This window comes from Cavia porcellus, unplaced genomic scaffold (genome assembly GCF_034190915.1).
Source record: "Cavia porcellus strain 051 isolate PalLab524CR breed Dunkin Hartley unplaced genomic scaffold, mCavPor4.1 scaffold_7, whole genome shotgun sequence".
Classification (NCBI taxonomy): domain Eukaryota; kingdom Metazoa; phylum Chordata; class Mammalia; order Rodentia; family Caviidae; genus Cavia; species Cavia porcellus.
The window spans coordinates 64,643,136-64,658,977 of record NW_026947490.1 but is presented as its reverse complement, the minus strand read 5'-3'; the positions used below and the strand labels follow the sequence as shown (position 1 = coordinate 64,658,977).

Below are 15,842 nucleotides of genomic sequence, written 5' to 3'. Positions count from 1 at the left end.
GGCAGCCTGGATACATGGCAAGACCTTGTCACAAAACAAAAACAAACAAAAAACTCCTAAGGACACACACAAAGCCTCAAATGAAACCAAAGACCTACAAGATATTTTATAAACTAATTTACAAAAATGTACTCATTCTAGAATGGTTTTGTTGTTTTCATTTCATAGTTTTGCACCATCATGTGTTATGCCTTGAGCTCTGTGCCTCTTTTTCACTCCACTGCCAAAGGAGTCACCATCAACCAAATGGTGACAGCATGCTCTCCAAATCTGGTCAGACAGCCCAGTCAGACCTCTCCACACAGGTGGCTATTGTTGGCCCCAGGGTGAGTGCTTTGAATAAAAACAAGCACAGTATGAGGCATGCCGGGAGGAATATTGGTTCCCTGTGGAAAGATCTGGATCCTAATCCACTATCAGCCGCACCCAGGGTAGGACCCTAGAGGGGTGACCTAACTTCTGGACCTCAAGTGTACCACATGCATTGTCTAAGGATACCCAGGGACAGGAAAAGACACCTACTCCCCGCAAACAACACCCTGAAACATAAAATGCATGATCTGTTCAACTTGTGCAGTTAGCACAGAAGATCTGATTGCCAGAGTAGGGCTCTCTACACATTTCCGAACTTAGGACACCTTTAAAACAAGACTAATTTTTTTTTTCATTATTGGAGAATTGAAACCCAGGCCCTTCCCAGTATGCTGTGCTCCAGCCTTCCTAAAAATGTTTCCTTTTTGGACAACGTCTTGCTGAATCATTAAGTTGCCCACGATGGGCTCAAACTCCCAGTGTGGTGGGATTACAGGCATGTGACTCCACACTCAGCTCTATTTCTTTAGTAGTTTTTGTTCTCTTCACACCTCCTAATTTATTTTGTTGTATTTCTTCAGTGCACTTTTGAAATGTCTAGTCCAATGTAAAGTTTAGGAAATCTATGATAACTATGCCTCACCAGTATTATAATTTTTACTAATAAAATTTTTTTATGAAAAATTGAAGTCTCCTCCTTATCACCCAATCTAGAACAGAAAAAAAAATTTTTTTAAGTTTTCTTCCTGAATTTGCTCACTAATCCCTTTATTTTTTCTTTCTTTCTTTCTTTTTTTTCTTTGGAGACAGTTGTGGACTATGAAACATAGGCTTGTAACTGTGGTGATCCCACCTCAGCCTCTTAAGTGCTGGAATTACAGGCATGTGCCACCACACTTGGTGAATTTTCCCTATTTTTAAAGCAGTATAAAGGTTGCTAGTAAATAACATTTAGGTATCCTAAGAAATTCCATTGCTAAGAGATACAATGTAATTCTGACTTAGAGTCAGATATGATTTGGGTAAGAATTTCAACTCTTCTAGCACTGCAAACCTGGGTAAAACTCTCAACTTCTAGGAGCTTTAGCTTTCTCCTGCAAAACACAAATATAAACGCGTCCTCCAAACATTTGTTTGAAAAGAAAATAATCCATGTAACCACATTTACTGTGCTCTTTGAGCTGGAGGCTTTCTATGTATTATTTGATCCCTGTAAAATCTTTTAAGAGATCTTAAGTGCCTGTCATTATAGTAAGATTTCAGTAAGTATGAGTTAGTAGTGGGAGTAGTGCATAAAGGGCTGAGTATTTCTCTTAAAGACCGAGTACTTCTGAGGGTAACTACTAGAAACTCAGCGGCCACTTCGAGGACCTGGCCAAGTTCTAGCCACTTCCTTCATGTGAACCCAAGTATAGCCCCGCTGTGCACTAGCTGTTACTCCTCCTGTCCCTGGAAAACGACAAAACACTCAAAACCAAGACCTCACAAACGCAAAGAATGAAACAGTGCCTCCCTCCACTTCCTGGGGATTGAACCCAGGGCCCGGGGTGCTATGCAAATATTCTGCCACCAGCAAAAGTGTTCCTTCCTGAATACTTCTTCAGACCTCATCCTTTCTCCTCCCAGTCACAAAATACTAGTACACAGACACACAGACACACAGACACACAGACACACACACACACACACACACACACACACCTATCCATACACACACTTCTTCACACCAAGCTTTGGGGGTTACCAGGGTGTGGCTTGCCTCTATCTTATTTCCCCACCTTCTGTCTTAACAGAATTCTCTTTCTTTGTCTTCTTGAGATGTCCTAATATCTATGTTTTTTTCAAATAATTAGATGTTCACCCTCTACTTGAAAAGCAATGGCTTTTTGGTATTAATTTTGAACTAGACTCTATATAATGATCTTTCTTAAAATTCTTTCCTTAATTCTCAGTGTGAATAAAAGACAAAAAATTTAAGTGTAAAGAAAAGCATCTAATTTTATAATTAGTATTTCTGCTTCAGTTTGGTTTTAAAGACTATTTTTAAGAAGCAAAAGATTTTTTTTTTTTTTTTTTTTTTGGGTACTACAAGTCGAATTCAGAACCTTGTACACGTCAGGCAGGTGAGCTATACCCCCAGCCCCAAGCAAAAAGTTTTTTAAGCCATGGGAAAATTGTATAATTGCATTATCAATCACTTAAGAATTGATCCATGCTGGGCTACCTTACCTATGTTTATTCATGAGCATCTTATTTTGAAAAACGTATGTTTCAATTCTGGCTCTGCATCAACTGACTGCATGATCTTCATCTTAAACTTTCTGAGCCCGCCTCTTCTAATTCTGAACAAAAGGACTAAGACTCAACAATGTGGCCTAACTGTTTTAACTCTCCAATTTCATGTTTGCCTCTACTTTCCTGTAGTTGATAGGAAAAATGGGAATATTAAGATTTTTTACTTATTTTTTGTTTTTAGTGGCAGGAATTTTAATCCAGAGAGCACTAAGCTATATCCTCAATGCTTTTTTAATTTTTTTAATTTTTTTTTTTTTTTGAGGCAGGGTCTTGCTATATTGCCCACGCTGGCCTGGACCTTAGATCTACACGCCTCACCTCCATGAGTAGCTGGTATTATAGGCACGTGCCTGTAACAGCCGCCTGAAGCCCTTTACTGCAAATAAGAAAAGATCATTTATTCTGAGATATGTGATTCCTAAAGAAATTATGCCCCTACTATTTTTTGATGATGGAGTATGTTTATATGACATAGCAAACACTGAGGAATCATCTCAGGAGCAAATAAAGGCCTGAGAATCCTGCTAGGGCGTGTGATGTCAATGCACAACAGAGCCAAAGTCCATCAGTAATTAGTAACACCGGACACTTCATTAAACAGTGGCTGGTTTGGTTTTGTTTAGGGCTGGAGATGCAACCCAAGGGTCTCCAGCATTGCTAAGCCCTGCCATTAAGTATACCTCCCTGGCCCTCTAACAGGTTTTTATAGAATGGTTAGACTAGTAAGTGACTTTACCCTAGGTATTTTCAAGTGTGACTTTAAGGGATCCTGGAGCCTGCAAATATATCATTAAAAGTGTAAAATAAAGACTTGCAATCCTATGAAAAGATGAAAATGTCAAAATAAAGGCTGAAGCCAAAAGGATCAAAATAACCATCAAGAAATCAATGATCTGCAAGTAGATCTTCTCCCTGGAAAAGTGCAGGGAACTTATACATAATACATTTAGTAAGTGATTAACATAGTATTATTTGTTAGGCACTCAGAAAAATACCAGGCAACAATGATAATCATACTTTAACCATTTCAACATTTCGAGACGTGTAATGAACAGAGCAAGTTTTGTTCAAACATTGACATCAAAAGACTTGATTATGCTTTATATACTTGACTAAGTTTTCCTAATCCTGCTTTGCTTATCGGCCCCACCTCTATGTAAGCATTGTATAATGAATCATGGGACACACAAAAGACAAGATGTTTTTGCCCTTAATGAACATATTAGTTTCTGTGTAAAAATATATACAAATACCCTGTTTTTGCACTCTGATTTGAAGTTTAGTATCTTTGTACTCCCACAACTGAAAAGTTACTTATTGAAATAAAATATACTGGTAATGTCTCATAAATTTGCAAACTAATTTACTTTCATCTCTTTTCATGACATTGATCAAAACTGGCTCAATGTGAACTAGTATAAGCCTAAATTTACCATTACAGATTTTCTGAAGAAAATTGGAAATCAGTATTTAATAAACATGGAGCAGTCAGCTATCAATTTATTTGCCCATATGAAGTGACAAATATGAAGTGTATCAATATACATCAAAGCAAGCCTCTCTGATAAGGGAAATATGGGGACAGAAAGAAGTACACAAAGGACAGTCCATACTGACCACGACCTCCGAACTGTGTGTCCCTGTGTGTCTCTGTGTCCCACAGAGAATCATGCAGGAAAACAGAATGAATCCCTAAATGTGCAGTCTAGGAAGCAGTATGGGATCATCTAAGAGGGAGAGAGAGAGTGACAAAGCCAGAGAGAGAGGGTTTAGGATTTCAAGTGGGATGGGATAAGCAGCTTGTGACGGCACTTTCCACAGCTTTAAAAAAAAAAACTGCATGGAAACGTCCAATTTCCACTTGGAACATTACTAACCATTCAACCCTAGGAAAAGGTAGAGAGGGACATTTCACCAGAAAAAAATTTTATTACAATTTAGTATAACTCTGAATTAGAAATCACAAAGACTGAATGTCTAATTACTTCACCATAGCCCGCCCCCACAAAAAAATTCTATGTCTGGTGTGTAAAATAGTGTGCATAGTAAACTTTTAATTAATCACTGCACCACACTTTTATTTTCAAGTCTCCTTTCTCATCAGGAGTTCCTTTAGCGCAGTGCAGCTGAGCAGGTGTGCTTGGAACACCACGAGGGCTGGGCACAGTGGCACCCACAACTCAGGCACTCTGGGAAACTGAGGCAGGACAGTGAATTCAAGTCCAGCCTAGACAACTTCATGACACAAACTTTTTAAACGCGAGTTAAGGGTGAGGCCCAGCACTCCCTGGGTTCAGTCCCCAGGAAGTACTGCAGAAAAGGGGGCTGGGGAAGCGATATCTGAGAATCCTATAAAGGTGTGTTTTCTAATTAAAATCTGCAAGTTTGCCTCTTGAGCTGCTGTCAACTGAGGTGAATGCAATGCAAGGACAACCGTCTATTTCTATACCAGCAGTTAAGCAGCTCGGCCTTCCTCCATTAGCTAGCCTAACACAGGGCAGCTGTGATAATCCTCCCTTTCTCGGTTACTTTCTCTTTCTTTTTTGGAAAAGAATATCGCTGTTCATTTCTTTTTCACAGTGCAATCACCTAATGGAGAAGAAATGTTACAGCAGCAAACCTGTCTTTCACCCTTTTGGTGCCGCCTGCTGCCCCCTGCTGCCCAGAGTAGCTTAGTGACCACTGTGGCCACAACTTCCAACCTTTCCACCTCTATTCCATCTACACTGTCCGTCCTGAAAGCCAGATCATGGGATCGAGCTGTGTTCTACTCATGAAGAAACCTCAGCAATCTATGAAGGCAAACCAAGACATTCACCTTGGAAGCAACACCCAACATTGTTTGGAGGGCGTAACTGTTCCCTTAACAAGCAGGCAAAAATTTTAACTGCAGAAAGACTTAGAACGCACAGTAGGAAGCTCGGTAAGGAGTTTTTAAAAATGTAATTGTACCTATTTAAGAACACTTGACCCACTAGAGTAAAAGATCAGCTTACTCTGCTTGGAAGAAGAATTGTACAAGTGTGTTGTTTTGAAATATCAAAGAGAATTTAAGAATCACCATATGTAGAAGTTAAATGTCTTACACAGGTAAGATTTTTCTTAACATCTTGAAAAAATTTCCTAAGCACCAAAGATGGAATTAATCTAGGAAATTTGTAATTTCACTATAAGAAGTTGAAAGGTGTTCAATTAAGTAATGCTATATTGAAACTATGTACTATTTAGAAGATCATGATGTCTAACATTTTATTTTATTTTTTTGTACCAGGAATTGAACTGTGGGACTCACACTCACCAAGCAGGTGCTCTACTGCTGAGCTATATCCCCAGCCCAATGTCTAAAATTTTAAAGACTTATATATATGATGAGATTTGGAGACTGGCTTTAAAAACCTAAAGATCTACCTTTGAGTATGTAAGTTTAACTCACTTTATAATTTTAAAAACTCATACAACTTCAGAGTAGACCCTCCCTATACAAGCTCAATCTTAAGGGAGTAAGTAGCTTACAAAGAAAGAAAGGTTACAGACTTAAACTGGAAAACCTTGGCTGCTTTTCCTCCAGCTAAGGTTTGTGGTTTTCAGGCAGGCGACCTACACTGCCTTCCGCAGAGCTGGGTTGATGGTCCGTTACTCTTTGTTTAGGTCTGGACCTCCTGTCCTGCTTAGGAGATGGACCGGTGCTGCACCAGGATGCTGGAACCTTTCCCCACACGCCTGGTTCAAGGGCCTGCTTCAACAGCCAGTAACTTAGCAACTCAACCTCAGCTCCACACCTACGGGAGTGAGCAGCATCTGGGTTTTACATTTCTGGGTGATTTTACGTACAGACAGCGCCGCAGCTCCTGCAGGAAGCTGTTGCTACAATCCCCAGCACCGTAAGGATACACCCACAGAGAGACCCACCAGTACAGGAGCAGTCTGTCAGGATTTCAGGGATCAAAGGACATTCCAGACGGAGGCTGCGCTGTGGAAATGGTTCATGGAATGTTCTGTGGAAGCCACGAGCCAGGGGAGCTATGGGCCATTGACATGTGGCGTGCAACTGACAAAGTGAACTGTGCATTTCACAGGAATTCTGATTTAAATATAAAATGGAAATACACATAGCCACAGGCGGCAAGTGACCACTGCAACTGAGCAACACATTTCTGGAGCTTCAGGCCATCTGAAATGACCCGAGTCTGTTAGGAAATAAGTGTGGTGTCCCAGCAGTCCAGAGGCTGAGGCAGGAGGATCCTGTGCATTCCAGGCCAGCCTGGGCGCTAGCTACATAGACAGTCGGTCTCAAAACCAAAAAAGGAAATAAAGAAAGAAAAAGAAAAGAGATGAACTGCAGGGGTAGGGGGCACAGCTGCAGGGTTATCCTGGCTTCTGAGGACAGAATGATGATGAATGTACTGGCTGATGTCCCCTCCTCCCCGGCCAGGCTAACATTCGCTTTTAAAAATGAGCCAAGCCCTTCAGAACTCTAAATTTCCTAAGTCTCACAGCTTCAGGAAGGAGCAGTGAAGCAATTAAGGCTCTTGGGAAAGGCCTTCGCTCCTCGGGATGGGACGGTGTTTTCATCATGTCCTGTCACACAGGATGGAGGGTTTCCAGTGGGTTCTGGCTGGGGCCTGAGTTTCAGAGCTAAACATAGGTCCCTGGCAGGGTCAGCTCCAGCCCCGGACTCTGCAAGCCTGTCCTGCTCGGGAACAGGAGCCCCGTGTGAGTGGTGGGATGAAAGTTTCGAGAAAAACACGGCAAAATGACACAGACACAGAAGTCTTTGCGATGGGACTTGCTGTTCCACCAGACTACCTGTTTTTAAATCTATGGATCAGCATTCTACCTTTTTTCAATTTAATGAAGTTTACTAGAAGAAGGAAAAAGGTTCTAGCACTAGGCAGCATTCCAGACCAAAGATGGTTCTGGCTGCCTCTGCTGCAAATTTTTTTGTTCTTCCAGATAAAATATCGGGAACATACATGAGTTGCTAGCAAATAAGACTCCAATATGCTATTAATCCAGAAACAGAAGGAAAGTCCTCCAAACCTTCACCCAGCTCTCATCCTTCCAGGGACCCTGCTCTGAGTACCCTATTAATATAGTAAGATTTATGCACTGATTGGCTTCACCGTGTTGTAAATGATCTTTCAAGTTGCTGGTCCTTATTTCACACCCAAATATTTATCAGAGCAGACGCCATCCGATTCCCCTCAACAGTGTCAACAGAGGGTGACCCCCAGACTCCAGCCACCAGGGCCTCTGGGAACTGCCCAGAAAGACAACTCCTCAGAAGCCTCTAGACCCTCCCCACCAAAACTCTAGGGTCCCCAGGGCCCAGCGATCTGCGTCAGTCCTCCAGGTAATTCTGGGGGTGCCCCAAAGTTAGAGATCCACTCATCTAGAGTACAGTAAAGCCCCAAAAATATCTCCAAGGGAAAGGATTTCACGTCTGCTAAAATTTTGTGGCACCTAACACTGGCCTTTAACAGAAGCCAACACTTTATTTCGATCTAATGTTATAAATTGTGCGTTTATCTACTTTAACAGGGCCTTGCCGAACCACTAAGCTTTCGATGATTTTTAAATTTATTTTCAGATCTCTGTAATTTATTGTCATTCAACTTCTGAAAATTTCATGAGATGCTCCTGAGGAGACACACCAGTGTGCCTGAAGGCAAAGTCAACATATAAAAATTTCAGATATATACAACTGATACACAGGAGGACCATTCCTCATTCTACAAGATTACTAGATTTATAAAATAGTAAATAAATGTGCTAGAGGATGAAACACTAATATTACAGTGCAATTAATTTGTCAATTTACAGATTACAAATCTCCAAACTTCTCGTGTGACAGCAGGGAAGAGATAATACACGAACCCTGATTTCACACTTTTCAGGTTCAAACTCCAACTTTCCATTCACTATGTAATGTTGGCCAAACTTCAGGTACGTCAATTTTTCTATGCCCATTTCCTCGCCTGGAAAATGAATACAGGAATTGTTCTAGCCCTTCAATTTGTGTGAGGATCGCAAGGAGGTGGCAGAGGCTACATTCAGACTGCAGACTGGCACACAGTAAGCTCTAATTAAATGGTGTTGCCTTTTAAATGAGCTCACCTGGGACTGGTCACTACGAAAACAGGTAATGAACACTGTATCACTCAAGAATGTTTACAGAAAGCAGTTAAAGTTTATACAAAGCAAATAAGAGCTAACCAGATTGAACATGAGACACCAGCAGGTGTTTACCCTTGGAAGAGCTCTACTCTAGCCAAACTCATCATGGTAATTTCAGTCTCCCTGTCAGTGACTGATTTAGGTGTAATTATACCTTATGAACCCAGCCAATAAGCTCTACAAATGTCTGTTTATTATAAAAAATAAATAAGAGAAACTCTGATTTTGAAAATTGTCATATGAGGGTGCCCGGTTTGGGAGCTGCAGCAGCCATCTTGTGACCATGAGGAAAAATATTGCTGATATTATGACAAAGTAAAATGGATGGAACCTACAGAGGAACTTCGTAACACTGCTGAGCTACTGAGTTGGGCTCACCAAACCTACAAACAGCTTCCCTCCCAATATTAATTTGGTTGAAACAATAAGTACAATTTTTATAATACTATTTGTGGGGTTGTATGTTAATATGGAAGCAAACTAAATGATCTGACATTGAGCTGATATGGATTGATCGATTCTTTAATAAAATAACTTGGAACTTTATTCCTGAGGCCATTTTAAAGCCACTATGGAGAATCCTTGATAAATAGTGCCTTTACTGACAATTCATCTGTATAGAAATTATCATTAGCCTTTCTTTTTTGCTCCCTACCTGGTATGTTTAATGAACCATTAACTAAATGTCTACTATGCTCACTTCATAAATTATTTTTTAAAATTTCTACTGTACATATAGAAATTACAGATTTTAAAATAAAAATAAATACTTTAGTCTAATATAATCCTTCAATACCGATTCTATTCCCCTACCTTATCTCCATGGTTTATTTTTTTCAATGTTTATTTCATGGCAATGTGAACACAGTTTGCTGTTGATTTGTGTTTGCTTTTGCAGTAGTAGAGACTGAACCCAGCACTCTGCACATACTACACAAGGTTCTACCACTGAGCTGCATCTCTGGCCTACTTCTTTTTCTTTTCTTTTTGAGACAAGGTCTTGCAAGGTCCCCAGATGGCCTTGGGATCCTCAGCAGCGTCTCAAGTGGTTAAGATTACACACGAGTGCCACTCTGCCTTGCTGTGTTATGTTTAACTTTCTAGATCTAGAGGGTTCATCTCTGGGACACAGCACGCGTTCCACATGTGCAAGACTCTGTGTTTGATCCCCAGCACCTCAATAAATAAATATCCCAGCGTTTTCATCAAATGGATTCCACAAAGACATACTCCACACTCTGGTCAAAGGGTGCTCTCAATCTCTTCTTAAGCAAATGAGACAATGTTTTATGTCTCACTTTGCAACAGGAATTTGCATTGGAGGATTATCTATTTGTGCACCATCTAGTTGAACTAAGACTAAAACAAACATGCCCTGCCACCTCCGTTGTGAATACTTAGTGCCTAAATAATAGTCTTTTGATGAAAGACACTTGCCAGAGCCTGCATCAACTGATTCAAATTTAAAACATCATTTTTCCTACAGAATCCTGTTTGGCCTTCGTTCCCAAGTGGGTACCCCAAGTGCCTAAGACCTTAGATTTAAAGTATCTTTTAAACTAGTCATGGGGCACATGCCTATAACCCTAGCACTCTGGGAGGCTGAGGCAGGAGGATCCCAAGTCTCTGCCTAGCCTGGGCAATTTAGCAATTTAGCCAGTCCTTGTATTAACATAAAAAGAGTTAGGGATGCACCTCAGTATAAAAGCTCTACATTCCATTCCCAGTATGACAAAAACAAACAAGCAAACAAACAAAGCAGTATGTTTTTGTACACTATAACCAGCATCTTACAATAGCACATAAAAGACTGAGGCGTGGAACCAGAACAAAAAGTCCCCAAGTAAAAATAAACGTTGAATAAATTAAGTATAAAATATGCTTTTCTCTTTTTCAGAATTCAATCATTACCTCTGCTTTATTTTCCCCTCAGATTCTCCATCTGAGAATCATTTTAGAAAGATCAAAAACAAAAGTCATAACACAACACCCATTTTGCATATTATTTTCCTCTTTTTGCAAAACCACGCTGGGTACAGCAGTCTGTAGTGTCACAGGAAGCAGCAACACGGCCAGGAAAGAGCTGGGAAGTGGGAAATACATGGCAAGAAGTGGGGCAAATTCAAAGCATGCACAATTTCAGATCTATACTGAATTTGGTTTCCAAGGGTAAATAAAATACGCTGGAATTTTTCTCTCTTGTAGAAAACTTCACTCCAAAGGAAGATTAGATTGCGGCTGGTGGGTATTTTCAGCCTTTCATATTAGGTCATCTTAGTGTCTCTTCACCCCACCATTCCGTTTACCTAACTATCGGGTTAGCTAACTGAAATTTTCTCAGTCCTGCTAAATACATTTTAACGTGAAGTCATACTGGTTCGTAACATTGTCTTACCCATAATTTCAGTTTATTTCTATTATTGATCAAGCTCTATAACCTGAAGTTCATTTTTCTGCAGTTTATTGCCTAGATTTTGATTTAAAGATTCCCTATGTCTTGGGCATCGTGTCTTTCTCCTTCCTGCAACCCGATTCATCTATTTATTTATTTATTTGCCATTTAACTCATTAACCCCTCCCTCCATCGGAGGGATGGCCAGGGTGAGAGAAACGATATGACGTTTTAATATAGTCAGTTTTGCTACTTGCTACTATCTTTGACAAAATACTATGCAAGAAATAAATAAGGGAATGATTGTTGACTGAAATAACATTTCAGGATTTTTTAATAATAATTTTTTATTGCCGATGATCTAGCAACTGCTATCACAAAAAATTGAGTTAGTTCCCTCTATACTAAATTTAATAAAGGTTTTTAAATAATTAAAGACATAGTTTGTTATTACAATTCTAATCACAATCACACCAAATTCATGAACTGTCTGTAAAATGATATCATTTTTTTAAAAAATTAATGCCCAAGAGTTGAGAGTTAAAATAAAGCACAAGGTATATTTTTTAAAAATGGAGAATAATATAAATTACTGAATTGTTTTTGCCTCATAGATTTAAACCTCCTTACTCACATAGTGGCGTAAGGGCCACATATAGGAAAATAATCTTTAATATAAATGTCGATGGGTGATTTTGACAAGTGAAGATTTAACTCTAATGGTTACTTCATAATCAATGATGTAATAGTCAGTGATGTAGGAGAACAAAGAGCGTAGCTTCATATGGACTTCATACCATGTTTGTTTTTAAAACAGGGGCAGCATTACAGAAACATTTTCAGTTTTCATAGGTTAAATAAAACGAAAAATGCCACCATTGGGAATAGCAGAATATTTTAGCAATAAATGTGTGGGAAAGTATATTTTATTCAGGAGATCAACTTCAGAGAACTAAACTCTACAGCACAACCAGGTTAGATAATGGATTTACACCTGCAGTATTTCATTCTATAAATAATCTATAATGTCAGCAACCAGGCTGGAAGCAGCTTTTACACTGTACAGAGATAAAATGTTACGGTTAACATTTTCAAGTCTTTCTAGCCTCGCAAAAATAAAATATAGATGTAGTGCATAATTATTTTTGAAGTTCAAGGAAAGATACATAGATTATAGGAAATACTATTTCTAGTCATTTTCACACATTCACACATTCTTTTACTTCAAATTATTAAATGATTAAATGATGAAAATAGCATTTATGTACTTCAAAGAAAATAAAGACAGTAACTCCAGAAGTGTTCACTCTAAATAATCTGTTCAATCATATGGAAAAGGTGATCTAGGCTACTATTTCAGTTGTTTCTATTTTACTTGACAAAATTATGCTTTATGGTATAATTGCTGATTCTTCCCACTTTCTTTTTGAACTAGAGACGTATTTGGTATATTTATAAACAACTAAAAGGTTTAGAGAGCAGTAAAAATCTATGTCACATCATAACACATTTTTGTTCTTGGGAGGCTTTGGCCTAAATCCCACATTCTCTGATCAGATAACTCTCCACACGAACAAAGATGGTAAAGATATGATACCGCATTCAGATATGTGAACATTAAAATTTTTAAAGTTAAAAGCAATTGTGCACATATTTTTAAAAATATCCTATTACACAATATTTGCTCTTTTTAAAATAAGCCTACGTGAAAATTCAACTGAAAAAGCATTTGAAAATCAATAACAATAATGTAGGCATTAATACACGACAAACTCATGGAAAATCTTCAGGAAAGACTCAGAATGGCTATTTGAGAAATCCCAGGTTCAAAATGAAATCCAACTTTTACAATGTTCAGAGGAACTAAAACTCAAACGTTTGGTTACCCCGAAAAGACACTTGTAATTAAAAAAAAATCCAAAATGTCACCGAGGAGGAGGATAAACCGAGGTCTCAGTACTGAGGAATCTGATACAGCGGAAATAAATTAGATCTGTGAAACACAACTGCAAACTGCATGCCCGTCCCTGATGTTCCCTGGGCTGGTAGTGACGACATGTCTGCTTTACTCCAGTTCACAGTTCACAGAAAACATTTCAGTCCTACAAACGGCATATTTCCACTGGCCACATTAAACTTTCTTTAAGAAAATAAAAGGATAAGATAATAGATAAAAATCTTGCCCCACCTCTTTTTTTCCTTCCTTTTTTCTTTTAGTGAAACTGACATAAATTGTTAGGAGCACTACAGCGCCACCAACACAGATCAATGCAAAACAAAAAAGATCTCCCACCGTGTGCAAAAAGGAAAAAAAAAAAAAAAATTAGAAAAATGCCCAAAATTACAAAATGTCTCCCAAATCTACCTTTTCTTTAAGAAACACAAGCTAGATCTGCAAAAATTGGCGAATGAAGAGCTTTAAAGAAATGATATCACCGACTACAAGTTTAGATCTGATCAGCAAATAAAAGAACCACTATTTAGTAACAGCCATAACTTAATTTAAACCCGGCTATGTCAATCTCCACCTTCATTATACCAAGGGCAGTTTCTCCATAGTTTGTATTCAAGGGAGCCATCGAGAGGGTCATAATAGGCCTATTTCTTTAAAACTACGACCATACTTCGCCTGCTGATCATTTAGTCCTGGACAAATTAGGTAATATGTAATTTTTATAAAGAAAATAGATGCACATATTTAGCATTACCAACACTGCTGGCACAAAACAAGTCCATCTTGAAATATCTGAGTTCCCCTGTAGTTTACAGCAATGAGACTATAATTTATATCAAACATTTAGCTTTAATAATGAAAAAAAAAACCTATTTTTTTCTTTTGGTAAAAATTAACCAGACAAATTAGGTAGAACCTGAAGCGATCGAAGCTAAAGAAAAATACAAAGATTGGTTTTTGTTGGAAGAAACACAATGAAAATTCTTTTTCTCTGGCGGCCCCTTCAAAGACGTAATGCCAATAAATGTTTAAAATCACAAACTTACCATCCGTCCAAGCCAAGAAGAAGCCAGTTCTCGAGAGAAAATTGTAACAATATAGGCTGGAGACTTGTGTGCCTCGCAAAAAACAGCTTCCAGGCGGCAGATGGATCTCCAAACATCTTGAAAATATTTGGGGAATAAAAAGTCAGACTTTCTTCCATGGTCGGTGGCGGAATGGGGTGGCTTCCCCCAGGATCCGTGGGCGTTTGGGGGAAATCGGAGAAATATACACAGAAGATTCAAAGCAGCGGAGGCAGCGGCAGCCAGAAGGCTGGGGTTAACAACTTTGCGAAGGCAGCAGGCGCGCGCTGATTGGCTGGGCCGCGGTGTCCCTCCAGTCGCTCGGGCCCGGCCCCGCCCCCTGCAGCTCGAGATGCAGAGCGTGTGCCATTTTACACGGGGCTTCCAGAGCACGGCGCCCGCCCGCCCGCGCCGCCCGGCCCGCCGAGGCCGCGTCGGGAACAATGGCCCTGGGCGCGGGGAGAGGCCGGCAGCCGCGGGAGGGTCACTCGGGGCCGGCTGTGGGGTGGGTTGCGGCAGGAGAGAGTGTTTTTCGGAAGCAAATCGTGGCAACGTTTCGAAAAAGACGTGCATCTGCGATCGCGATGCAAACGTGGCGGTTGGGACCCGGTGTCCATCAGCGTGTGTGGCGTTTGGTAGCGTGCAGAAGGTACCTGAGTACGCAGGCATCCTCGCCAAAAAACACAGCAAACAAGGAGAGAAAAAGACTCCTTGAGCGCCGAGCTTGAATTCTTTGGAAAAAAAAAAAAAACCAAACGATTTGTTAGCCATCATAACTGCTAAATTTGTACAAAAAAATAAAAATTAAAAACAAAAACGATTTTGGTGGTTACATTTAAAACAATAGGTACCCCTCCCCCCGAAACCGTGCTTCCCAAACCCCAACCGCCTGACGGAATTCGACCAATTCCACCGCTGTGCTCACAAACAAGATGGCTGTGGTGCTGAGTTTTTTGGGTCCTCCCCCCGGCCTCCAGGAAGTGGTAGAAATCCAAAATAAATACCGTACTAAAAAGTGCATTGTTAAGTCTCAACTCTGGGTAAACCTTTTTGGTAAGGGGGTCTTAGAAACGTGCTGCTTTTTTTTTATTCGTCTTTTTAATTGTTTTGAAAAGCATGTCAATCACTAGCGATTTACTTGACTGTAATTTGAACTTCCTGCTTTACATATTTATAAGGTCTTTCACCTATCTTGGCAGGCTTTCAAATTAAGTGGGCTGGGAAATCTGATGCTCTGTCTCTAGTTGTGAGCTGAGTCAGGTGGTTGGTAGTTAGAGCCCGGGTTTTTAAATAAAGACAGAATCTAAAAGTTTAAAAAAAAAAAAATCATGGTAAAGGATTGCAACTCTAGGATTGATTGCAAATGTAAATCACAAAAGTCTACAAATATCACAATGTGTCAAATACCACATATATGTGCTAATTGAACACATTCAGTATAAAAACCTTTGCCAGTTAAGTTTCTAATGAGCCAAGCTTGAAAGAGTTTAAAGGAATTGGAGGAAGGGTGGAGAATTGCCCATTTGCTACAGGATCTTTTACACACACACACACACACACACACACACACACAATCCTTGGTGTGTATGGTAGCCTTGTCTGGCATTTACAGTAATGGGTGACTTAAAAAGCTATAGTTAGGGTGACC

At 39.7% G+C, this 15,842-nt stretch overlaps 1 protein-coding gene across 2 annotated transcripts in view; it reads right to left on the bottom strand.

The window, feature by feature from the left end:
• The window catches only part of Epc1 (enhancer of polycomb homolog 1), an 81,286-nt gene extending 66,849 nt beyond the window's left edge, over positions 1-14,437 (bottom strand). The window contains exon 1 of one of the 2 annotated variants that reach the window (XM_003468708.5): positions 14,177-14,437. In XM_003468708.5, coding sequence (XP_003468756.2) covers positions 14,177-14,179 — 3 coding nt within the window. In that variant the 5' untranslated portion in view covers positions 14,180-14,437. The remainder of the gene's footprint in view (positions 1-14,176) is intronic. The other variant, XM_005003236.4, reaches the window with a different exon arrangement.
• Between the last annotated feature and the right edge of the window lie 1,405 nt (positions 14,438-15,842).